The sequence below is a fragment of the Entelurus aequoreus genome, linkage group LG06 (assembly GCF_033978785.1).
Source record: "Entelurus aequoreus isolate RoL-2023_Sb linkage group LG06, RoL_Eaeq_v1.1, whole genome shotgun sequence".
NCBI classification, from domain to species: Eukaryota; Metazoa; Chordata; class Actinopteri; order Syngnathiformes; family Syngnathidae; genus Entelurus; species Entelurus aequoreus.
The window spans coordinates 31,847,108-31,873,707 of NC_084736.1; the positions used below are offsets into that span (position 1 = coordinate 31,847,108).

General features: G+C 37.3%; 1 protein-coding gene across 1 annotated transcript; it reads left to right on the forward strand.

Annotated features, from left to right (window-relative positions):
* The first annotated feature begins 5,609 nt into the window (after nucleotides 1–5,609).
* Nucleotides 5,610–25,929, forward strand: si:ch211-157c3.4 (Lipopolysaccharide-induced tumor necrosis factor-alpha factor homolog-like). The gene is made up of 5 exons (XM_062050518.1): nucleotides 5,610–5,715; nucleotides 15,333–15,376; nucleotides 15,456–15,545; nucleotides 22,682–22,868; nucleotides 24,385–25,929. Exons 2-5 carry the CDS (start codon nucleotides 15,337–15,339, stop codon nucleotides 24,500–24,502), a joined length of 435 nt encoding a protein of 144 aa, XP_061906502.1. The 5' UTR covers nucleotides 5,610–5,715; nucleotides 15,333–15,336; the 3' UTR covers nucleotides 24,503–25,929.
* Nucleotides 25,930–26,600: the final 671 nt, after the last annotated feature.

A 26,600-nucleotide genomic window follows, 5' to 3' on the forward strand; every position in this document is an offset into this window, starting at 1 on the left:
CAAGTCTCCAGACCTCAACCCCATAGAAAATTTGTGGAGGGAGTTGAAAGTCCGTGTTGCTCGGCGACAGCCCCAAAACATCACTGCTCTCGAGAAGATCTGCATGGAGGAATGGGCCAAAATACCAGCTACTGTGTGTGCAAACCTGGTAAAGACCTATAGTAATCGTTTGACCTCTGTTATTGCCAACAAAGGTTATATTACAAAGTATTGAGTTGAATTTTTGTTATTGACCAAATAACAAATGTATTAGAACTAAGCAAAATTATCTGCCAATAGAACAAGAAGATTCGGCTTGTCAAGACTTTCCAAAACAGGTAAAATTAGCTAACCTCAATGAACCCAAAAATACCTTAAAATAAGTATATCCTCACTAATAACAAGTGCACTTTTCTTGGTAGAAAAAAAATACCTTTTTGCTCAATATGCTGTGTTGGCCCTGCGATGAGGTGGCGACTTGTCCAGGGTGTACCCCGCCTTCCGCCCGATTGTAGCTGAGATAGACTCCAGCGCCCCCCGCAACCCCGAAGGGAATAAGCGGTAGAAAATGGATGGATGGATGGATGTTGAAAAATATTCTTAAATTAAGTAAATGCTAGTGCCATTATCTTGACATAATGATATGCATCATGATTTTTTTTCATGCTCGAAGTAAGAAATTATTACTTCAAAAAAGTAGTTTTATACTTGTGAGTGTTGATGACACAGCTTTGCATCAGTTGATATTGTAGTTTCAAGCATGTTTTACTCAATATAGGTCATCAAATCTCAGCAACAAGCTGTAATATCTTACTGAGATAATTTAGGACCAAAACCCTTAAAACAAGTGAAACACTAACATAAAATCTGCTAAGTGAGAAGAATTATCTTATCAGACAGAAAATCAGCAAATATCACCCTTATTTGAGATATTTAATCTTACTTAGATTTCAGTTTTTGCAGTGCAGCATTCTGGACTATCGGTAATTGCAGGCGATCTATTGTCGTATGGTCGGGAAATGCGAAGAGTGACTTGAAGTGAATTATATTTATATAGCGCTTTTTCTCTCGTGACTCAAAGCGCTTCACATTGAGTAAGCCATTATCTACATTTACACCAGCGTGGCGGCACTGGAAGAAATGTGGGTGAAGTGTCTTGCCTAAGGGCACAACTGAAGCTGGATTGAACCAGGAACCCTTAAGTTTCTCGTCGGCCGTACTTCTGCCTGAGCCACTCCGCCAAGTGAATCACAACAGTCCAGACGTGAGGTTTTTGATTGATTGATTGATTGATTGAAACTTTTATTAGTAGATTGCACAGTACAGTACATATTCAGTACAATTGACCACTAAATGGTAACACCCCAATAAGTTTTTCAACTTGTTTAAGTCGGGGTCCACGTTAATCAATTCATGGTAACATGGAAACAATAGGATAAGATGTTATGGATCTGAGGTGGAAAAAGCAGCAGTTATACTTTGGATGTGCTCATCAAAAAGCCTGGAGTGATCAAATATGACTCTGAGATGTCTCATACTGGGGTGCACATTTGTGCCAAACATCCAGAAGCACATCTGGAACCACACATTTAAGGCCTAATTTACTTAGATCCAAATAGCAAGCGCTAAACAGCGTGTACAAACTATAAAACAGCGTGTACTATTAGTGGGCGTGTGATCTACTAAGACTGCATGTACAATTGATAACTGGTGCAGACCGTCCTATTTTAATTAGCTTTTTGCTTGTACTATACGCTTTCACAATGGAGATACTCATTTCCTGCACCTTAACGATATCATGCGAGAGTCTACCTATGGTGAAGTGATGTGAATTATATTTATATAGCGCTTTTCTTAGTGACTCAAAGCGCTTTTACATAGTGAAACCCAATATCTAAGTAACATTTAAAGCAGTGTTGGTGGCATTGGAAGCAGGTGGGTAAAGTGTCTTGCCCAAGGACACAACGGCAGTGACTAGGATGGCGGAAGCGGGGATCGAACCTGGAACCCTCAAGTTGCTGGCACGGCCACTCTACCAACCGAGCTATACCGCACCGTGGTGTTTTGTTCTATTTTCAAAACATTTCAGACAAATGTAATGTGTACCTTTTACAAACCCCAAAACCAGTGAAGTTGGCACTTTGTGTAAATCGTAAATAAAAACAGAATACAATGATTGGCTAATCCTTTTCAATCTATATCTGCATCTCTGTCTGGACTGGAGCCTCCAGTGCCTCAGACTGGGAGGTCTCTGCAGAGAGTGGTGAGGACGGGGGAAAAGATCATCAGGACTCCTCTTCCTCCTATCCAGGAGATCGCAAAAAGCCGCTGCCTGACCAGGGCTCAGAATATCTGCAGAGATTCCTCCCACCCCCACCAAGGACTGTTTTCACTGCTGGACTCTAGAAAGAGGTTCCGCAGCCTCCGTAGCAGAACCTACGGGGGGTGGGGCCGGGGTTAAGGGGGAGGAGTATATTTATAGCTAGAATTCACTAAAATTCAAGGATTTCTTATATATATACATAAATACAATAAATACTTGACTTTCAGTGAATTCTAGCTATACATATATATATATATATATATATACACACAGTATATATATATATATATATATATATATATATATATATATATATATATATATATATATATATATATATATATATATATATATATATATATATATATATATATATATATATATTTATTCATTTTATTATATATATGTATATATATATATATATATATCAGTGACGTGCGGTGAGGTTCATGGCTGGTGAGGCACTGACTTCATCACAGTCAGATTTACAAACATATGAACCCTAAAGAGTATCTTATTCACCATTTGATTGGCAGCAGTTAACGGGTTATGTTTAAAAGCTCATACCAGCATTCTTCCCTGCTTGGCACTCAGCATCAAGGGTTGGAATTGGGGGTTAAATCACCAAAAATTATTCCCGGGCGCGGCGCCGCTGCTGCCCACTGCTCCCCCTCACCTCCCAGGGGGTGAACAAGGGGATGGGTCAAATGCAGAGGACAAATTTCACCACACCTAGTGTGTGTGTGACAATCACTGGTACTTTAACTTAACTTCAACTTTACACACACAAACTGTAGCACACAAAAAAGCATATTTAATTAAAAAAAAAACGTTATTATGGTCTTACCTTTACTTATAAATGAAGTCCATGCCCCGCTGTTGTGCTGGATTAATGCACTCCCGTCGTAGAATTCACCCCGACGGGAGTGTTATATCAACTAAAGCCCACACTTAAACTTTCCACGTGCAAGATTTACTCTATTTAAAAAAGTTATTTAATAAGAAGCCAAAAAGTGCAAAAACAATAATGTTCGTGTTGGAGGAGTTGTGAATGAATGAAATATGAAATCCGTGCTGCAGTCTGCAGGTGTACCTAATGTTGTGGCCCTGCAGTCATTCACAACTCCTCCAACATAAACATTATTGTTCTTGCACTTTTTGGCTTCTTATTAAATAACTTTTTTAAATAGTGTAACCGAGTGTTTATAAATGTCGCATATACTGTATGAAACTACAAAATAATAAACACGGAGGCTCCAGTTTACACGAGGACCACTTTATTTACCTTCTTTCAAAAACCTCCGCTCCACTCCAACGTGTCATCACTTCCGCTCTTAGCGCCTTCAAAATAAGAGCGCAAGGCATATACGGTACTGTATAACAGCGTATAACAGGAATTAACATCACAAAGTGGAAAGCCCATAAAAATAGGTTACAATAGATTCAATCTTGCACGTGGAAAGTTTAAGTGTGGGCTTAGTTGATATAACATGCACCCCCCCCCAACAATACTATTAAACCATGGACCTGTAAATACACGGTTAATGCTTTCCAGCTTGGCGAAGCTTAACAATGCTGTTGCTAACGACGCCATTGAAGCTAACTTAGCAACGGGACCTCACAGAGCTATGATAAAAACATTAGCGCTCCACCTACGCCAGCCAGCCCTCATCTGCTCATCAACACCCGTGCTCACCTGCGTTCCAGCGATCGACGGAGCGACGAAGGACTTCACCCGATCATCCGTGCGGTCGGCGGCTAGCGTCGGATAGCGCGTCTGCTATCTAAGTCAAAGTCCTCCTGGTTGTGTTGCTGCAGCCAGCCGCTAATACACCGATCCCACCTACAACTTTCTTCTTTGCAGTCTTCATTGTTCATTAAACAAATTGCAAAAGATTCACCAACACAGATGTCCAGAATACTGTGGAATTTTGCGATGAAAACCGAGCTTTTTGTATTGGATACAATGTGTCCGAATACTTCCGTTTCAACGATTGACGTCACGTGCATACGTCATCATACATAGACGTTTTCAACCGGAAGTTTAGCGGGAATTTTAAAATTGCACTTTATAAGTTAACCCGGCCGTATTGGCATGTGTTGCAATGTTAAGATTTCATCATTGATATATAAACTATCAGACTGCGTTGTCGGTAGTAGTGGGTTTCAGTAGGCCTTTAAACAAAGTGGTCTTTGTTCAACAATCATCAGCGGCGTCTTCCCTGATCCATCACACACCACCACCATCCTTCAGCCCGGGAGAAGGTGGCAAGGCCAGGTCACAACATCTTGTTGTCCTTCTCAGCTGTTTAGGACCGCCTACTCGTTACTGAGGCCAATCTCTTGGGCCACCCCAATTGTTTCATATCTCTAGACTGCATACTTTTCTACAGACCGGCAGTGTGGATCCTGTTACTGCATGACAACTTCCAAATGCTACAGCGGACTGTGTTTACTGCAAACGAAGCAATAACAGCACTCAAGGCAACAATAGCGAAGGTCATTGTTGATACGCAGCTGTCACGCAGAGGATCTTCTTCTTGATATCACATTGACAGCTATGCTTCATTTTCAAACCGCACCTCTTCCTTTTTTCCTTCAGGCCAATGGCATTCCTTAAACTCTTCTTTTTCGAGGGTTCCACATCTTATATCCTCCTAAGAAGCAGCATCCTTTGTTTTTGGTCTATTTAGTTTGTTAGCATTCAAAAATGTCGGCCGTTTCATGCCAACACAAATGTCTACTACAGTGGACGCTTATCTTGGCTCTTATCGCCGATATCCTGTTGATGTCGAGTTGACCGTGTTTATGAGAAGCTTAAAGTCTTAAAGACAATTAGTTAAAGTTAAAGTTAAAGTACCAATGATTGTCACACACACACTAGGTGTGGCGAAATTATTCTCTGCATTTGACCCATCACCCTTGATCACCCCCTGGGAGTTGAGGGGAGCAGTGGGCAGCAGCTGTGGTCGCTCCCGGGAATCATTTTTGGTGATTTAACCCCCGATTCCAACCCTTGATGCTGAGTCAGAGGCCCCTGAGGTCCCTTTTCAGAGCCCGTACACCAAGCGTTGCCTTTGAAAGCACAGAAGTCAGCAGAAGTCAAACAGGTTGAACTCCCTCTCCGAAGGAAGGGTGACACATACGCTCTCTCCTTTGATAATCTCAGAGAAACAAAGAACAAAGTGGAGAAGAAGGCCGAGAGAATTCTCCAAAAGCTACGCCTAACAAATGAGCGCCCCAGACATATTCCTGTCATGGCGAAGGAGGCGGAGCCTGAGGGCGTGTTCAGGGCGAGGATTGAGTACAGCTGAGACGAGCTGACGCTGACAGTGGCAACGTGCCTGGACCGTACAGCAGTCGCGACAGCAGCTCGCGCACACCTCTCTTCACGACACCGACACCTGGACCAGGTGAGACTCCCGCTGTTGTTATGGCAACCTTCTCCCTTTAAGTAGATGTAAATATGGAGACCGATAAATGTGCTGTTTTACTTGTTTTATACCCTCCTGGGAGCCGACGTCCTCTGCGGTGGACATTTGTGCGATGGGTTATTTTCTTGCCGAAAAGCGTCCAAATGGCAAATGACTGACAGAAAGTGTGTTCTTGCAAAATGAAACTAAGTTATGCAGCATAAAATTCATGTTATGCTCTGTAAGTACTCATAAAATACATTGTAGGCTTCATTTACTACCCAGTAACTACGCACATCGCGGGCTGCGCGTAGGACCTTCAGTTCGTGAGAATAAAATGTCAAAGAATTATACTATAAAATTTGAAATCTATTCCTAGCCCCTTTCTGATCTGTCACTAATAAGAACATAATAGCAAGTTTGCCCTATATGTACTTAAACAATCAACTATTGAACAATTTATTTTCAGTACAATCAGATTCTTTTCAAGTAGGATTAAAAAAAGTACGGAAAATGTTTTACATAAATAAAATAAGTGTTAAAAATGTTGTAATGGTGCTTTCAAATCGAACTTAGCTAGGATCATGCATGTACAGTAGATGCAGAGAAAAACTGAATTTTTTGGGGAAATGTCAACGTTATATTTAACTTATGACCAATTTAGCTCACACTTGAATACGCAATGTTGCGGAAAAAAAAGAGATTTAAAAAACGCCTTTATGTTCCAAGACGTGCAACTGGTCCATAATGTGAACCATCAGAACTCACTTCATTAAAATTTTGGATAATTCGAGTCAATTTGAACAATCATGGCCGATGCTGTTACGCTAAGTGAACTTTGTCATGTTCTGTCTTGTAGGAAAATATATTATACAAGTATATGAGGGATACATTTTTTTTTTTTTTTAAAGATTCCATCTAATATACCAAAAATATGGTCTGATTACAAGAAAATTGGAAAAAGTATATGACTAAGAAGACATAATGAACCTTTTTGAGCAAAATGACGGCTAAAAACACGGAAACATGAAGGACCATCAAAGGACATACAAGACATTAAAAAAGAGCACGCAGCTGATGCAACCACTTCAGCTGCGCCGTTTCTACATACGCTACAAAAGTAAAAACGAAAAAACAAAACAATTTGCAATAAATAAATAAATACATGTTTAACTTGTTATTTGATTGCCAATTTAAACAAATTGTTTGAATCAATAAATAAATAAATAAAAGTCAATATTCTACACTAATGAAGTTTTTAAGGTGTGCTCATACCTTCAGTGGTTGTATTAGTAAAATGTTCAGTATTATAAAAAGGATAAAACACGTTTTACTTCATTGTCATTTATCTAAATAGGGTGGAATGGTTATGTCACAAAAATAATATTTACACCAGTTAGTTTTCTTAATTGGGCTCAGAGCCAATTGGGGCCTTAGGCAGAATATTTCCAGGCTCTCTCACCCTCACAACATTTTATTTGTGTTAAGCAATTTTTATGCTGTTTGACTCAAACTTGAATTGGATTAAATTGAGGTTTTGGAGTCATTTTAGAGGCAAAATAATACATTGAACACAGAGTAATTCAAGCAAGTTGCCTACAAGACCAGTGCAGTAACTCAGTGACAATGTCAAGGGAAACGCACTACTGTATTCATATCAGTGGCAGAGCAGGAAGGGGCTAGGAAAGAGTTTAGGGTGAAATGATTTATAGACATTGTACTTTTTTAGGCCGTGGCGTTTGTTGTGGTTACTGTTGGGATCAATAGCGCGATTGACGTGCGTGATAACAGAACAATGCGTTAATTGCTGCTCTTCCCTTGTGAGCTCATTAAAAAGGAAGGTAGGCGGTGGACATTCTTCACCTGAGCAGGTCGGACCGGCAAAGATGTCGCACACCCGCCGACCACACCTTGGGCTCGGGTGCGATGTCTGTGGGTGTGTCAGACGTGACGCAGGTGGCCAGCTGTGGGTTGTCACTGGTTGTCCACACCGCAGAATGCAGACGGACCTGATTGGGAGACATTGTCATAACACTTTTAGGACTTTTTTCAGGGTTCTTTCCAACTCTTTGGCTAAACGTTGACATTTTTACCCTATCTTCATTTTTATCTTCTCGCAAAGTCTCAGCAGATCCTTCTCCCTCGTCCTTACTCATGCAGGGAACCTCATTCTTAATAAGCAGCAAATACTTCATCTGCGTCACAACTATATGGATCAAATAATGTGGAAAACAGCTTCTTCACCTTTTTGGCCTCGGGGCCCACTCAAATATTTTTGAAAAACTTTGAATTACAAATCTTACTCTTGATTTTAATCGTATTCAGGAATTATATCTATTTATTCAACACATAAACCTTCGGCTTAGGTCAGGCTGATTAGAATTTTTGTTTTGTTTTGTTAGTTTTTTTTTTACATACAATTATGTTTCTTCTAAAATAAATTAAACTAAATTAATCATGAATATGTTTCTTAAATAAACGGTCAATAAAATAAAGTACTTACATCTACTTATTTAACACATAAACCTTAGGGTTAGGTCAGGCTGATTGAAAAACACTTTTTTTTTTACATACAATTATGTTTTGTCTAAAATAAATTAAAGTAAATTAATAATGAACATGTTTCTTAAATAAACGGTCAATAAAATAAAGTAATTACGTCTATTTATTTAACACATACACCTTAAGCTTAGAGGTCAGGCTAATTGAAAAAAAACAAAATAAAATTACATACAATTATGTTTTTTTTTAAGTAAATTAAACCAAATGAATCATGAATATGTTTCTTAAATGAACAGTCAGTAAAATAAAGTAATTATATCTAATTATTTAAAATGAGTCTTAGGCTTAGGTCAGGCTGATTTAGAAAAACATTTTTACATACAAATTTTTTTTTTAATATAAATTAAACTAAATTAATCATGAATATGTTTCTTTAATAAACGGTCAATAAAATAAATCTATGTATATGATCTATTTATCTAACACATAAACCTTAGGCATAGGTCAGGCTGATTGGGAAAAAAAGTGTTCATACAATTATGTTTTTTCTAAAAATAAATGTAACTAAATTAATAATGAATATGTTTCTTAAATAAACGGTCAATTAAATAAAGTAATTATATCTATTTATTTAACACATAATCCTAAGGCGTAGGTCAGGCTGATTGGGAAAAAAAAACATTTTTTCATACAATTATCCATGCATCCGTTTGCTACCGCTTGCCCCATTCGGCGCTTTGAGTTCCTTAAAAAAAGGTAGAAAAGCGCTATACAAGTACGACCTATTTACCATTTTCGGGGTCGCGGGGGGTGCTGGAGCTTATCTCAGCTGCATTTGGGCGGAAGGCGGGGTACACCCTGGACAAATCGCCACCTCGCGGTGGAACAGGGGTTAGTGCGTGTGCCTTACAATATGAAGGTCCTGGGTTCGATCCGGGGCTCGGGATCTTTCTGTGTGTGTGAATGTGAGTGTTGTCTGTCCATCTGTGTTGAATATGTTTCTTAAATAAACGGTCAATGAAATAAAGTAATTATATCTATTTATTTAACACAAATATTAGGCTTGGGTCAGGCTGATTGGAAAAACTTTTTTTTTCATACAATTATGTTTTTTCTAAAATAAATTACACTAAATTAATCAAATATATGTTTCTTAAATAAACAGTCAATAAAATTAAAGCGCAAATTAAAAATCACCACTTTAGTCATAATGTTTGCGCTTAAGAAACTTCTCTATGACTTTAGCTCCAGACTTCTTCTGTTTGTTTGATATTGTCATTGGAAAGGCGTATTACAGCGGAAAAAATAATATTTTTTGGCCGCCCTCTTGGGCGTATGGTAAAGAAACACGGATCTCGAACTCCATTTTTGGAAATAACAAATACATGTCACGCCGCTTGCCTTTGCAAGCAAGTAAAGGCATGACCAGTTAGCCAAGATGAGCTGTGATGACAACCATGCAGCTGTCAATCACACAATCACACACACACACACACACACACACAAACACACACACATATATATATATATATATTATATATCCTATAATAACCAATGTCCTCTGCAGTAGACATTAGTTCTTTTGTCAGAGTTACACATTTCAGGACATTTAAAGACATAAAAACAGTTCTACAATGCAAAACACAAATGTCCACTGCGGAGGACGTTGGTTCCCTGGAGAACATTTTAGATTTCCTTGCTCTTACAATAATTATTTAATTACTGTGAATAATGTTTCCTGGTTCATTCATCCACGCATGCATGCAACAATTTGTTTTCATGGCAGAAGTCACCTTTGCATAAAGTCTATATTAGGGGTGTGGATCCTTCGATATAATTACGATTCCTGGGTTGACGACTCGATTCAACACGATTCTCGCAATGTATTGTTTGGTATAATAATTATAATGAAACTTTTTCAAAACAGGGTTACAGGTTAGAAAAGCATCTGTGGTTGCAGGGAGATGCCTTTAAAAGTACTCGATTTTTGAAAATTACGAATCGAATTAGAATCGGGATGAATAAGAATCGCGATTGGGATGTGAACCGATTTTTATGTGTATACCATCATATCGTAGTACAGATACTTTTTTCTGTGTGGTGTTTGTGATTTTTCTCATGTAAAATATACGTTTGGGAAACATGATATGTAGTGTAGCATTAAAAGATATCAAGAGTTATCTTTCACAAAGAGAGAAAGGCATGATGTGTGTGTGTGTGTGTGTGTGTGTGTGTGTGTGTGTGTGTGTGTGTGTGTGTGTGTGTGTGTGTGTGTGTGTGTGTGTGTGTGTGTGTGTGTGTGCGTGTGTGTGTGTGCGTGCGTGCGTGCGTGCGTGCGTGCGTGCGTGCGTGCGTGCGTGCGTGCACCTTTGACATCCCATCCCTGGCTAATTTAGGACCCCAAGTAGAAAAAGATTTAGAGACCCCACAAACATTACAACATTGTTTTCACTTTTTAAAATATTTTTTAATAATTTTTTGAATGACACTTAATTGTATTTTTGCATCTTTTGTACTAAAACAAATTCAAGGGACGGAATGTAATTTTTTAGTGCAAAATAATGTTGAATATTTAAAACAGGACCAGCACTACCGCTGCGCACCAGTGAGAAAGATTAGGGAAATTTGACATTATTTTGTTTATCGGTGATGGAGCAGGGGGGGACTACGTCCACTTACCATCTTGGTTCAGCAACAAATGTGATTTAAATGTGGATATTTCAGCAAAAGGAACCTTTTCTCATTTGAATTTAATTCCAGTGGGGAATTTGTATTCCTACAGTTACTTCATATATTGTTCCATGATGTCTGACAATATTCTACGTCCTTTTTCTTTTCAACACGCACCACAGTCAGATGAATTACGCAAAGATATAAACAAGCACACTTGAGTCATTGGCATTTTTCTCGACACGCCCGCTCATCTGTGACTGACGCAAACCATGCAGCGAGGCCACATTCCCGTGTGTGTGTGTGCGCGAGTTGGTGCGTGAGTGTGTGTGTGTGTGTGTGTGTGTGTGACAGAGAGAGATGGAAACTATGACAGTAAATCATCATCTGTCAGGTTATGATCAGTAAAGCTCGACACACACAATTAAGAGCATGAGTGAAAGTGTGCTAGGCAATGTGCGACTGTGTGTGTGTGGCAATGCGTGACTGTGTGTGTGTGTGTGTGTGTGTGTGTGTGTGTGTGTGTGTGTGTGTGTGTGTGTGTGTGTGTGTGTGTGTGTGTGTGTGTGTGTGTGTGTGTGTGTGTGTGTGTGTGTGTGTGTGTGTGTGTGTGTGTGTGTGTGTGTGTGTGTGTTTGTGTTTTGATGTTGTACAAAAAGAGTACAGTGAGTGATGTGCAACTTTTGGACAAGTTTTTCTTGTTTTGGGTCAGCCATTGAACAGGTCACATGACCGTCAATTGTTTGCTTCGTACAACAAAACAGGAAGTAGAGACAGGATTGTTGTGCCTGGATGTTATTTATCATCCCTTATTTATGCACAGATGTCTACCTATGAGAGACAAAACAACACAAATTGTGTATCCAGTGAGGTTTTTATATGGCCCTAATAAAACTACACAAACAATTGAAAATAAATGCAATGAATGAAATAAAGATAGTATAAAAAGGGTATAATAAAACTATAACGACGTGACAATACACAGTAATAAATACAATAGAATATCAATCTAAAATAAATATATAAAAAAAATTTAAAAAAATATCACAGTATAAATGTGTATTATAATTTTTCTGTGTTGTACAACAAAAATCAGCCAAAATCCTCATTAACTGAAGTAAATAATATAAAATATTTGTGTTTTTGCAACATTTTCATTCCAGCAGTTATGTTGCCTCATGATATAAAAATGACCCACTGATTACTCAAGTGACAAAGTATATATAATATCTCAAATAATGTGTAATTTAAGAGTAGTGCTGAAATTATTTACATTTTCTGCAAATGGTTTGTTTTTGGAAGGCTAAACTAGACACTCTGTGTACAGTATATAGTATGGACCGTGTGTATCATGCATTAGATGTTTAGTGTTTTCACTTTTGTCAAGATTAATCAAGCTTGGAATGTGGGATGCATTTTCCTAGAATATTTCCAACACTTCAGGAATAATCAACCACACAGACATATGACTATTACACATTAATATTATTTGCTGAGAAAGTGTGTGCATGCTTGATGATCAACTAAATAGCTTACATTATTTTAACTGCAAAGAACCAGAGCACGTCAATAATAATAACAATACATTGCATGCAATTAGCATTTTACATGATGAAAGTAGAATAAAATATATGTATAAAATGTTATTTAGTGAAGCCGACGCAATAGCTAAACACTTTTAGAAATAAAATGTAACACATTACATTTATTATACAATACAAATGGATTATATATATAAAAAAAAGAAATGTATTAACCATATATGTATCAATATGATACATATACAATAAAACATAAAATACAATTGCAAAGTTATTTAGCTTTGGTGTTTGTTTTTTTGTTGCTATTTTCATAAAAAATGAAACGGACAAAAGTTGAATCATTATTAATATTATCTTAAGGAGCAGCACTGTTACAGTATAAATAAATAAATATTTCTAAATGAGGTTATTGTTAATTAGCACTTCATAATCCGTTGAGATAGTTGATGACTAGTCTTTAGTTAAAATAATAATAATGATAAGAATAATAAATGGCACATGAAGTAAAATATGTGTAACATATAAAGTTAGTTATTAAACTAATACTTTTTGCAGTGTGTTAGCCAAGACCAGATTGTTGTTTTGAAGTAGTTTTAGTGTAATAAAGACATACTTTGTGGTACTTTGATGACCTTTAACGCCCACAGCACTAACTCTATGTTCCATACTGCTAGTTATTGTTTTCTTTTTAAGCAAATTAAACATGAGCACTTCCTGTTGGGTGTATGCACGAATAGTTGGATGAGCACCACACCCAAACACGACACGTTAAGCTAGCAAGCGGGGCCTTTTTTAAATGTTTTTTTTTTTAACGAGGCACTTACTGTAACTTAGACCTATATATGCAGCCTAACAAAAAATATACTTTTAAATCGTCATTATTGTCGATTGAAGTATTTCATGTAAAAAAAACTAGTGGCACAAAATACAGGAAAAACACGCACTCTCCAAAAAACGTAATAAAACAAAAATAAAGAGGTGCACAACAAAAAGTGTACTTAAAGAAAAAGCAATGCCAGCAACACTCGTGTCCTTCTAATAATTTTAATATAAACTGCACTACCAAACAGACCGGTTTCAACGTCTTTGTCAGTGTGCAATTTTCAACAGGAAGTGATGCCCTTAAATAGTCACAGCTGTGGTCAATCAATTGATTTTTTTTTAAATACCAAAATACAAAAATGTACCGGTACTAGTAAAACATCGATTTATTTGCCTTTTAAGGCATTTTGAAACCGTAGGAATCCGTATATAAATCTACGGATTCCTACGGTTTCAAAATAAACACTGTATTTTTAAATAACATTTTGTTTCGTATATATTATTTTATATCAATCAATCAATCAATCAATGTTTATTTATATAGCCCTAAATCACAAGTGTCTCAAAGGGCTGTACAAGCCACAACGACATACTCGGTACAGAGCCCACATACGGGCAAGGAAAACTCACCCCAGTGGGACGTCAATGTGAATGACTATGAGAAACCTTGGAGAGGACCGCATATGTGGGTAACCCCCCCCCCCCCCTCTCTAGGGGAGACCGAAAGCAATGGATGTCGAGTGGGTCTGACATAATATTGTGAAAGTCCAACACATCAGCGAAAGTCCAGTCCATAGTGGGGCCAGCAGGAACCATCCCGAGCGGAGACAGATCAGCAGCGTAGAGATGTCCCCATCCGATGCACAGGCTAGCGGTCCACCCCGGCACTGACACTGGTATTGAAATAAAGATGACAAAAATGTAACTGTTATAAAGATTGTTACAAACATAACTGCCGTAAAACAAGTTAAAAAGTGACCTAGTCTTGGTGTGCGCGTGGACCGATCGGGTCTTACGGTCCCGGTCGGGTAGTGACAATCATGAAGCAGCAGCATCCGTCAGGCTGGAAGAGATTAACGTTGGTATGTTTATAAAAAATAGTAACCTAGAAGTGCTTGTTAATATTATTATGGTGCAGGCTACATTTTTTATACATAAAAGTCGATTTCTGAAAGTAAAACTTCAATGTTCACTTTGGTTCAATGATTTCAAATTATTAATTAAATCTTGGGAAATGGTTAGAAGGAGAAAAGTCCTTAAATTGTTACCTTTATTGAAAGAATTTAAGTTGTTTTAAATAAGCCCATTTTTATACAAGCATATACAGTACAGGCCAAAAGTTTGGACACACCTTCTCATTCAATGTGTTTTCTTTATTTTCATGACTATTTACATTGTAGATTGTCACTGAAGGCATCAAAACTATGAATCAACACATGTGGAGTTATGTACTTAACAAAAAAAAGGTGAACTTACTAAAAACCTGTTTTACATTCTAGTTTCTTCAAAATAGCCACCCTTTGCTCTGATTACTGCTTTGCACACTCTTGGCATTCTCTCGATGAGCTTCAAGAGGTAGTCACCTAAAAGGGTTTTCACTTCACAGGTGTCATAGTTTTGATGCCTTCAGTGACAATCTAATGTAAATAGTCGCGAAAACAAAGAAAATGACCTGAAATGAGAAGGTATGTCCAAACATTTGTATTTAATTGTATTATCTATTGTATGATTTATCTGTGATGAGGTGGCGACTTGTCCAGGGTTTCCCCTGCCTTTCGCCCCAATGCAGCTGAGATAGGCTCCAGCACCCCCCGCGACCCCAAAAGGGACAAGCGGTAGAAAATGGATGTATGGATGTATCATTTATTTATTTTGTGAACATTTTTTGTTTGTATAAAGATGTTGATTGCTCAATCTTTTTGTTGGGGATATTGTAATACAATTCAATGTATATGTCTATTTTCAATATGTACCGTTCGTGTGTTCAATTGTTCAGTAACAACAGCATGAGTCGGGCTTGTACGCCCCCTAGAGGCAGGGAGGGACATGACACAAATGTGATTTTCGTCTTTTGTGTTGCAGCACCATGAGCGATCTGAAGAACCCTCCTCCCTACACCATCCCAGGTAAGCTCAGGCGTCATGAACACTGTCGTGCCCTGTTCATTCATTCACTCACTCACTCACTCACTCAACTTTGCTTCAGTCGACGGTCAAGGGGACAAGGTGAAAGTTTACCACGTCCACACCCCCTTCAATCCCTCCGTACCCGAGCAGTCGGCAGCTTCAGTGCCAGGTAAAAACACCTACACCTGCACAAAAGTTTATGTTCAATATTTTTATGATACACTTCTTGCATGAACCACTTATAGCAGGGGTGTCCAAACTTCATCCGATTAATCACAAAAAATATTGCATTAATCACGTATATAAGCAGATTAATCACACAATTGATTTTGCTCCGTTACCTTTTAAGTATTCCAACGACAAAATCGCATTTGTGACCAAGTATCGTGGTCTTTTTTTAATTAATTCAACTTTTTAAGTTAATTGAAATGACGCATGCGATTTTATGCTACGAGTAATACGTGTGATTAATCCCGATTAACCCAAATTCAAAAGTGTGATTCAACTCAATTCAAAAATGTATCGTTTGACAGCATCACTAATAACATTATGATAATAAAGAAATCACCTCATTTTTACGATCTGCCGAGCTGTGGGCTGAAATTGGCCCCCGGGCCGGACTTTGAACACCCCTGGTTTATAAAAGCCATTATTTAAAATGAAAAACACCCACATAATGTTATTTCCTACTATTTTCATGTAAAATGAATCTAAATAATTAAGGATGTGAATCTCACAATGTGACACTATTATATGACAGGGGTTCTTTCCCTATTTGACTTCGGGGGCCAAACTTTTTTTACTACTCAAATAATACAAGTAATCTTACTCTTGATTTTAATCATATTCAATAATTACATGGAACCTACTTACAGTTTAAAAGGATAAACCTTGTCAAATGATATGAAATCACAAAGATAATTATCAAGGCTCAGGTCAGGCTGATTAAAAAATAAATAATCAAATATACTGCATTTGTATTTATTTATTTTATATGGCCTACCGCCCGAATAGCTGAGATAGGCTCCAGTACCCCCCGCGACCCCGAAAGGGACAAGCAGTAGAAAATGGATGGATGGACATAGTCCTATATTTTTATATTTTACTCTCTAGTTTTTATCTATTGTTATTTTAAATGATGATGATGCTGCTATCTCCAATGCTGTTCAAACTTAATTTAGTTGTCTTTCTGAAAGCAATGAAAATAGAAAAACTTCATTTATTCAAAAGAAGGTGCTCATAAAAACCGATGAAAAATATATTTGCATACAATTACGTAGTGCTAAAGTAAATTAATTCTAACTAAATGATAATATTTGTTTCTTAAATAAAGTGTCAATAAAATTAAAGCGCAAATCAAAATCCAGCTTCACCACTTTAGTTAAAATTTTTGCGCTTAAGAAACTTCTCTATGACTTTAGCTCATAGGTGTCAAACTCGTTTTTAGGGAGAGCAACATCACAGTTATGACTCGCTCGTAATAGTGAATAATGTATGAATATAAATGTATAAGGATACGCTTCATGATATTATTACACAATTGCTTATGCGTATAATTACTATATTTATTTTTATGTTCTAAAGAACATTTTTGTTTTTACTGCATATTACTGTAAATGGAAAAACATTACCATTTGTTTTTTTTACGGCGGAGCGAAGTTTTTTTATTACTGTAAAATCTACAGTTGTTTTTACGGTGCATTATCACAAAAGGCAAAACATCACTGCTGTTTTTTTAAGGAACAATTCTGACGACGTCATTTTTACAGTGTACAATTTAAAATCATTAAGTCGAGCAGATATTTCAGTATTTGATTTTATTCTTGACACAAACAAAATTCACAATGTATGATAATACAGTTGTTCAATTATGAAATAATAACAGTTAAAAATATATGTTATTTCATGCAGTACATGTATTTATTTTCCAAATAGAAATAAAAGGATACATTTTTGAGAGAAAATTAAGTAAAACCCTTTCTACCTCTTAACTTAAAGAGGCTGTTTGCAACTTGCTAAAAGTTAAAATTTTAAACCAAAGTATATAACGAGGCACCAGCTAGCTTATGATAGCATGAACAACGCTAACAACAAACAATTTGCAGTCATGTTATTGATATGATAATATATATCGTATTTTTCAGACTATAAGTCGCAGTTTTTTTCAAAGTGCGACTTATACTCAGGAGCGACTTATGTGTGAAATTAATAACACATTACCGTAAAATATCAAATAATATTATTTAGCTCATTCACGTAAGAGACTAGACGTATAAGATTTCATCGGATTTAGCGATTAGGAGTGACAGATTGTTTGGTAAACGTATAGCATGTTCTATATGTTATAGTTATTTGAATGACTCTTACCATAATATGTTACGTTAACATACCAGGCACGTTCTCAGTTGGTTATTTATGCGTCATATAACGTACACTTATTCAGCCTGTTGTTCAATATTATTTTTTTATTTTAAATTGCCTTTCAAATGTCTATTCTTGGTGTTGGGTTTTATCAAATACATTTCCCCAAAAAATGTGACTTATACTCCAGTGCGACTTATATATGTTTTTTTCCTTCTTTATTATGCATTTTCGGCCGGTGCGACTTAGACTCCGGAGCGACTTATACTCCGAAAAATACGGTACATTGAACGATAGCTAATGTTAGTTATCATTAACTAGCAAGACACAAAGCTAATGTTTCACGTCTGTATGTAGTTTACGTCATTACGTGCTAAAAGCTAAATAGGGCGAATATAATAACACTTGGCGCCTGGGAGTAGTGTTGTGTCGTTCGCGAACGATTCTTCTTTTGAGTGAACGTACTGAACCGAATCACTGTGCGCGTCGTTCATTGGGTGCTGAGGGCTTGTGTCGTTCGCGAACTGACACACACCGAGATCTGCCGCTGGGGAAGCTGTTACTGACTGACTCATGATTCGCTGACCTGCACACAGAACTGCTGCTGCAGAAGTGATTCAGATCTGTGCTGACTGTGGCGCTGTGTCATTCACTGATTCTAGTGATTCAGTACAGTCAAACGAACTGCCGATCCCAGCAAATAGGGTGAACGCGAGTCCCTACAGTGTGTAGGGACTCGCGTTCACCCTATTTGCTGCTTCTCCCGCGAATGTCTGCACTGTACTGTACTTATTTAAGGAACTGATTCTAGTGATTCAGTACAGTCAAAAGAACTGCCGATCCCATCACTACCTAGGAGGCATCCGTGTAAAGGTAGCAAAACTAGTATTTTGTCATTTTTCTGTGTCATTCCCAGCTAAAAGACGCCCATTAAACAAAGATGTATTTAAATCCAGAATTTGGCTATACTGTTAACCTACTTTACTACCCACCTCTGCTATTAATCACATAATTAAGACTGCACAGATACTTAATAAACGCATACTTATCTCTGCGTTTAGGCCTCTTGTCCACACGCAGACGCATACTTTTGTCTTTGAAAACGTAGACTTTTGCAAACGCTGGCCAAAGTATAGAGATCCAAAACTCTCCGCTTAGCGTATGCGTGTACACGGCACAAACGGAGACTTGTGATGACGTCACGGTTGAGCGCTGTCATTTCCAAGCTCATCAACACTGCCTTGCTGGCTTTAAACACACTATAAGAGGAATTACTGTGTGTTTGAACGTAAACATTCTGCTATTTTCACTCAACATTAATAAAAAAGACACATCAAAATGGACTTTGCGACACTCCCGCCAGCACTAATGACAGTCAGCTGTTTTAGATATGATCACTGTGGAACCTCCAACTGATGGAACAACTTTGACAAGCAAGACTTTTTGCTCTGTCATAAGAAAGGTGCAACATTATCTTATGTTTTTAGTCCTTGGTTAACGACAGATCATGAAGTTAACTTACGTTTCTTGCTTCCATTTTTGTAGATGGAGTCGTGCGCGACCGTGCTCGCGCATAAAAAGCGACCAAGCAACTAAAAAAACACATAATGTAGCGTCCTCTTTCAGAGTCAAGGGGGGGTACCGGAGCCTATCTCAGCTGCATTCGGGCAGAAGGCGGGGTACACCCTGGACAAGTCGGCACCTCATCACAGGGCCAACATAGATAGTCAGACAACATTTTAAAGACATCCATCCATCCATTTTCTACCGCTTGTCCCTTTCGGCGTCGCTGGAGCCTATCTCAGCTGCATTAGGGCAGAAGGCGGGGTACACCCTGGACAAGTCGCCACCTCATCGCAGGGCCAACACAGATAGACAGACAACATTCACACTCACATTCACACACTAGGGCCAACAAGCGGTAGAAAATGGATGGATGGATGGATGTAGCGTCCTCCTAGTAGTGTGTACTGATTCATCCATTTTCTACCGCTTGTCCCAATTGGGGTCGCGGGGGTTGCTGGAGCCTATCTCAGCTCCATTTGGGCGGAAGGCGGTGTACACACTGGACAAGTCGCCAACATTGATGGACAGACAACATGCTAAAGACAATATACACTTAATCACACATGTACCATATCACTATATCGATGATTAAATGCTTTATAATTCCCTTAAACATGCAAAATATTTTGTACTTTTGGTCTCGTAAGCCCACACTGTCATAGACATCTTATAAGTAGACGCAGCATGGAGCGCTACTGCCTACTGGCGCTGACGAGACGCGGGGCCGCCATCTTGGAGTGGTGATCCGCTCCACTCAGTGCAATTCATTTGGCAGGAGCAATGAACTGTCAGCGCATTTAATTCATTTTACCTCACTGAATACCACTGATTTTCACACGTTTTTTGTCATACGTGTAGCTATGATAAAGGACACATGTTTTGGCGTGTTTTATTGTTCATAGTTTGCTTAACAGTAATAGAATATTCTTATATGCTATAAGTGACCAGACGTCCGAGATCAAAACTGGGAATATAATCCCAGAGAAGGGGGAAAAAAACGGTCAGCTATTTTTAAATTCAAGAAACAATATGATTAGGTTATATATACATCCGTATATCCAACATAAAAATTGGGTTGGAAAGCTAGACTAAATTTAGACTTGTATAATACTGTATAGCCACTGTCCATCTGATTGTCTAGTTCGCTAACATATATTACCCCCCACCCCTACACAATCTGGACTGTGGTCCTAACTTTTACACCTGTTGGCTTTTACAATCTTTATCTTCATCATTTATTTCAACTTTATGTTATTCAAGTATGACATTTTTCAATTTAATTAATTTCATTGACAAGCAATTCTATTATGGTCATACTCTTGTTTGCTAGCAGCTACGATTTCAGTACTATTGAAGATCTTTGCTCCTTCTCAACTCAGTGGTAATATTCCTTTCACAAAATACAACCAATAGTACGTTAATGTTAAATCTTACTTGTGAAAAGTAATCCCCCGATTCCTATTTTCAACAGTCCACTCATTTGAGCAGGAAAACGCTAAACACCAGCCCGGCATCTTTGTTTTCTACCTGTCAACTGTCAGTTTAGGCTGCTCGCCGGCTCCTCATCACCACTTCAAGATGGCGGCCCAATTTCTCGCGTCACAGCAGCCAATACTGCGTCTACTTATAAGATGTCTATGCACACTGTCATGTGAGACAAAATAACAACTACAAAGTGAACAAGTTACATATTTTTATACCCAAGTATATAAAAAGAACACCCCCGGCTAACTAATGTTAGCTTTGATGCTCCAACAAAATACGCAGTCCAACTTGAGAAGCAAGCAAGTCATGTTGTTGATAGGATCTACAACATTCAATGGTAGCTAACGTTAGCTAGCCGAATTAGCTAACATTAGCTAGCAACACGATGTGCTAATGTTTGTATTTGAGAAGGCAAGAGTACTTCCGCCTTTTGCTTCCTATTGAGTGCCAAAGGGAGAAACCAATGTGGTAAAAAAAAATATGATAAAAGAAAAAAACGGCATATCAATTTAACTCACAGAACCGTCGGAGAAGTCTTAAATACTACGAAATTTTACAAAAGTGGATTATGACGGACTAAACACGCTCTACGCTGCTGGTAAAACATGTTTTGTAGTCATCAAGTTCACCAGTTGTCTCAAGAGGCACACAATAAATGAATTCGTCAAAGGAAAATGTTTATTTAATGTAACAGCAGAATATGTGCGTGTGGTTCTGTAACGGACAAATAATAATGTGTCTGACTGACGGCAGTAGAAGAAAAAAGTAGAGTAAATCAACTCAAACCGTAACCCTACTTGCTTTTCTACTAACTGCGTCCTCTGGTGGCAAAATGGAAGTACAACATGACAAATAATACCAACGTTATGTGATTCCACATTACTGTGTCACCTATACCAGTGTTTTTCAACCTTTTCTGAGCCAAGGCACATATTTGTTTCATTGAAAAAATCTCGAGGCACACCACGAGCAGAAAACATTAAAAAATGAAACTCAGCAGCCGATATTGACAATAAAAAGTTGTTCTTGCAATGGTTGGATATGAATCCAAACCATAACCAAGCTTGCATCACTATAGCTCCTGTCTCAAAGTAGGTGTACTGTCACGACCTGTCACATCACACCATGACTTATTTGGAGTTTTTTGGTGTTTTTCTGTGAGTAGTGTTTTAGTTCTTGTCTTGCGCTCCTATTTTGTTGTTTATTGTCATGTCATGTACGGATGTACTTTGTGGATGCCGTCTGGTGCTCCACACACTGTAAGTCTTTGCTGTCATCCACCAATCTGTTTTTGTTTACTTTGTAGCCAGTTCAGTTTTAGCTTCGTTTTACATAGCCATCCCTAAGCTTCAATGCCTTTTCTTAGCGGCACTTGCCTTTTGTTTATTTTTGGTTTAAGCATTAGATACCTTTTTACCTGCACACTGCCCCCCGCTGTCGTCTGCATATTGTGATCACAACAATCCATGTTCCCGACATCTACAAAGCAATTAGCTCCCGGCTGCCACCTACTGATATGGAAGAGTATAACACGGTTACTTTGCCAAGCTCTAGACAGCACAGACACTCAACAACGGCACATTTGCGGATTATAATTACTGGTTTGCAAAAAAATATTTTTAACCCAATTAGGTGAAATTACATAATCTCCCACGGCACACCAGACAGTATCTCATGGTACACTAGTGTGCCGCGGCACAGTGGTTGAAAAACACTGACCTATACAGTGCTGTATAGATGTTATAAAAATGTTCGATACTGTTATTATGTTTTGAAAAACAACTGCGGACCACAAAAAACAGGTACTAGGAATGAGTATCTGTTATGAAAAGTACTCATCCTACAGAATACATGTGGACTGCTTACTCAGCGCTTCTCCTGCTTTTCCATCAGTGTACACAGGCGGAGGCGGAGGCCCGACTGGAGGCTACGGTGGCTCGGGTAGGAACTATGACACCACGCTGGGCCGTGTTTCCGGCATGGCCAACTGTCCTAGCTGCCAGCAGCAGGTGATGACCAACGTAGAGTACAAAGCAGGGACCTACGCCTGGTTGATGGTTCTACTCTTCATCTGCCTGGGGTGAGTGTCTACTTCAACAAGTGTTGCTAGGCAGAATGTATGCAAGTGTTATTGCAGCAAATGACCATCTCAATCTGTGCATCTGTAATCTGATTTACGTGTCCATGTACTAATTTGTGTGTCCGCATTTCGGCACATATTTTTGTGCGTGTGTAAAAATAAAATCCGTCCGTCCATATTTCGATCTGTGTGCTTGTGTATTCAGATTTGTGCGGAGCACGTGTGAAAAGACAGCTAGTCAAGGTTCCTGCTCCACACAAATAATTTCTTTAAACACACAGATCAAAATATGGACATATTTATTTTTTGCAGGCACACACAATTTTTAATGCACACACAGATTGAAATACGGACAGACATATTTTTTTTCACACACGCGTATCGAAATACAGACTCGCACATTTTTTCATAAATCAAAATACCTGGCAGATTTTTTTCACACATACAAATAAACATTCAGACAGATATTTTTTTTTACACATACACAAATCGGAATACAATTTACAAAAACATGACTAAAAATACGGACATGTTTTTTTTTTACACATACAAATCAAAAATACAGACAGATTTTTTTTTCACACACACAAATCAAAATACAGACACACATTTTACAAAAACATAAATCAAAATACAGACTTTTTTTTTACACACACAAATCAAAATACAGACAGATTTTTTTTTCACACACAAGTCAAAATACAGACACACACGTTTTACACTCACAGATTAAAATATGGACAAATAGATTTTTTTTTACACATACACAAATCAAAATACAGACACACACAGATCAAAACATGGACGGACAGTTTTTTTTTACAAACAGACACAAATCGAAATACACGCACACATTTTTACAAAAACATAAATCAAAATACGGACTTTTTTTTTACACACGCAAATCAAAATACAGACACACATTTTTTACACAAACATAAATCAAAATAAGGACAGGACACACACAACTCGAAATACAGACACACACATGTACTACACTCACAGATTAAAATATGGACAAATAGATTATGGACAATTTTTTTTTAACACACACATAAAAAATACATACAGACACACATTTTTTGCGCTCAGAATAAAATATGGACAAACACATTTTTTTTCACACACACACAAATCAAAATACAGACACACAGATTTTTTTCTCAAACATAAATCAAAATAAGGACAGGACACACACATGTTTTACACTTACAGATTCAAATATGGACAAACTGATTTTTTTTACACACAAACGCATCGAAATACTGACACATATTTTTTACACTTACAGATTAAAATATGGACAGATTTTTTTTTTTACACACACACAAAATAAAACACGCACACGACTCTGATTACACACTCACATACAAATTGGTACACAGACACGTAAATCGGATTACAGATGCACAGACTGAAATACGCAGTAAAACTTCCATAGACTACACCCAGTGAAGAATGAGCACAAACCAGTTGCCTTACTGTGTTGTTTCCCTGTGTGTGTGTGTTTGCGCAGATTGTGGTGCTGCTGCTGCATCATCCCGCTGTTGATGAAGCGCTTCAAGGACGTGCACCACTTTTGCCCTCGCTGCCACAGACTGCTGCACGTGGAGAAGAAGAAATGCTGCGATTAAACAAGATGGCCACCAACAAAAGGGGCGTAGAAATAAAGACGACAGTAGCAAACATCCTCACTGCTACTTTGTTCGCCACAAAGTGACTTCTTCATATTTCTGCGGACCAGCAAACACTGGTAATAGTGTAATGCAGTAATAATGTAATGCAGTAATATTGTAATGCAGTAATAATGTAATGCAGTAATATTGTAATGCAGTAATAATGTAATGCAGTAATATTGTAATGCAGTAATAATGTAATGCAGTAATATTGTAATGCAGTAATAACGTAATACAGTAATAATGTAATGCAGTAATAATGTAAAGCACTAATAGTGTAATACAGTAATATTGTAATGCAGTAATACCGTAATACAGTAATAGTGTAATGCAGTAATAATATAATACACTAATAATGTAATACAGTAATATTGTAATACAGTAATATTGTAATACAGTAATAACGTAATACAGTAATAGTGTAATGCAGTAATAATGTAATGCACTAATAATGTGATACAGTAATATTGTAATACAGTAATAACGTAATACAGTAATAGTGTAATGCAGTAATAATGTAATGCACTAATAACGTAATGCAGTAATATTGTAATGCAGTAGTATTGCAATGCAGTAATAATGTAATGCAGTAATAATGTAATACAGTAATAATGTGATAAAATAATAATGTAATGCAATAATATTGTAATGCAGTAATAATGTAATGCATTAAAATTGTAATGCAGTAACAATGTAATGCAGTAATATTGTAATACAGTAATAGTGTAATACAGTAACAATGTAATGAAGTAACAATGTAATGCAGTAATAATGTAATACAGTAACAATGTAATGCAGTGATATTGTAATACAGTAATAATGTAATACAGTAACAATGTATTGCAGTAATATTGTAATACAGTAATAATGTAATACAGTAACAATGTAATGCAGTAATATTGTAATACAGTAATAATGTAATACAGTAACAATGTAATGAAGTAAGAATATTTCCTCTCCTTGACATTCCTAGCAACACATGAAGGCTTGTACATACATTTATTATTTACATACATTTATTACCACATGATTATTCCAATGTGGAGGACAAGAACCAAGAGAGCGTTTGTTTGCTTTCCTTCCTAACTTGTGTGCGCATGCTGAGGAGTAAGTAAGCTGTTCCTTATGAAATGTTCCATATCCTGTTCCACCTTGTACATAAAGCAAGCGACATGCTGTCATGTAAATCTTTGGCTTCATAACAACACCATGTTAGATTTTGCAGAAATTATATTATTGATATTTCTCTGGAGCCTGACAAACAATTACAAATATATATATTTCTACATATATATTTATATATATTCTTCTCTTTGCCCTCAACTGTGATGTCTTCCATTAATAATTATTATAGAACAATATTTGTCAAATAAAAATAATCTATACACCAAAGAAAAACTGTGTGGTTCTTTTGTTTCCTGACTGAAGAAAAATAAGATTATTTATTTGGTGTCAGTTTTGAAGGTGTTATTGTAATGCATATTTCTTTTTTTTTTGTCCTGTCCAGCTTCTTAGGCAAATCATATAGTAGATGTAGATGCCCATATCGGCTGTTCAGATTTACTTTACAAAAGAGAAGTGTAGAATACTTCTCTTGTTGCCTTATTTGTATTTGACTTTATTAAATGTATTTATATTATCATTTGGCGCAGCCGGGCCGGAGCAGGAGGGGATAGAAAGAGAAAAAAAGGAAGACAGAGGGGGGAATTGTGGGGACAAGAGGGGGATAAGACAGAGAGACAAAAACAACAACAGCAAACACAACAATAACAACAACAACAATAGAGCAACATCAGAAAATAGGATATGTACAAACATGATGGTAAAAGTGATAGCAAAGAAGCAGTTAGCGAAATAAATAATAATACAGAAATGACAATGAGCATTATTACACTACAGCAATACAAATACCAATAGAAATAGCGCTATTGATAATGAACAATACCAATAATTTACCTCTATTATCAACAATACAGTTGTTAAAATGCAACAATTCATATACGTAACGATAACTAGAGATACAAAAGAATGCAGAAAAATGGAGGGGAAGAAGAAT

Bases quoted from the DNA above. Each gene is read 5' to 3' on its own strand.
- si:ch211-157c3.4 (XM_062050518.1), top strand. From the start codon at position 15,337: ATGAGCGATCTGAAGAACCCTCCTCCCTACACCATCCCAG. The intron at 15,377-15,455 runs GTAAGCTCAGGC...ACTTTGCTTCAG, and splicing joins TCCTCCCTACACCATCCCAG to TCGACGGTCAAGGGGACAAG. The intron at 22,869-24,384 runs GTGAGTGTCTAC...GTGTTTGCGCAG, and splicing joins CTACTCTTCATCTGCCTGGG to ATTGTGGTGCTGCTGCTGCA.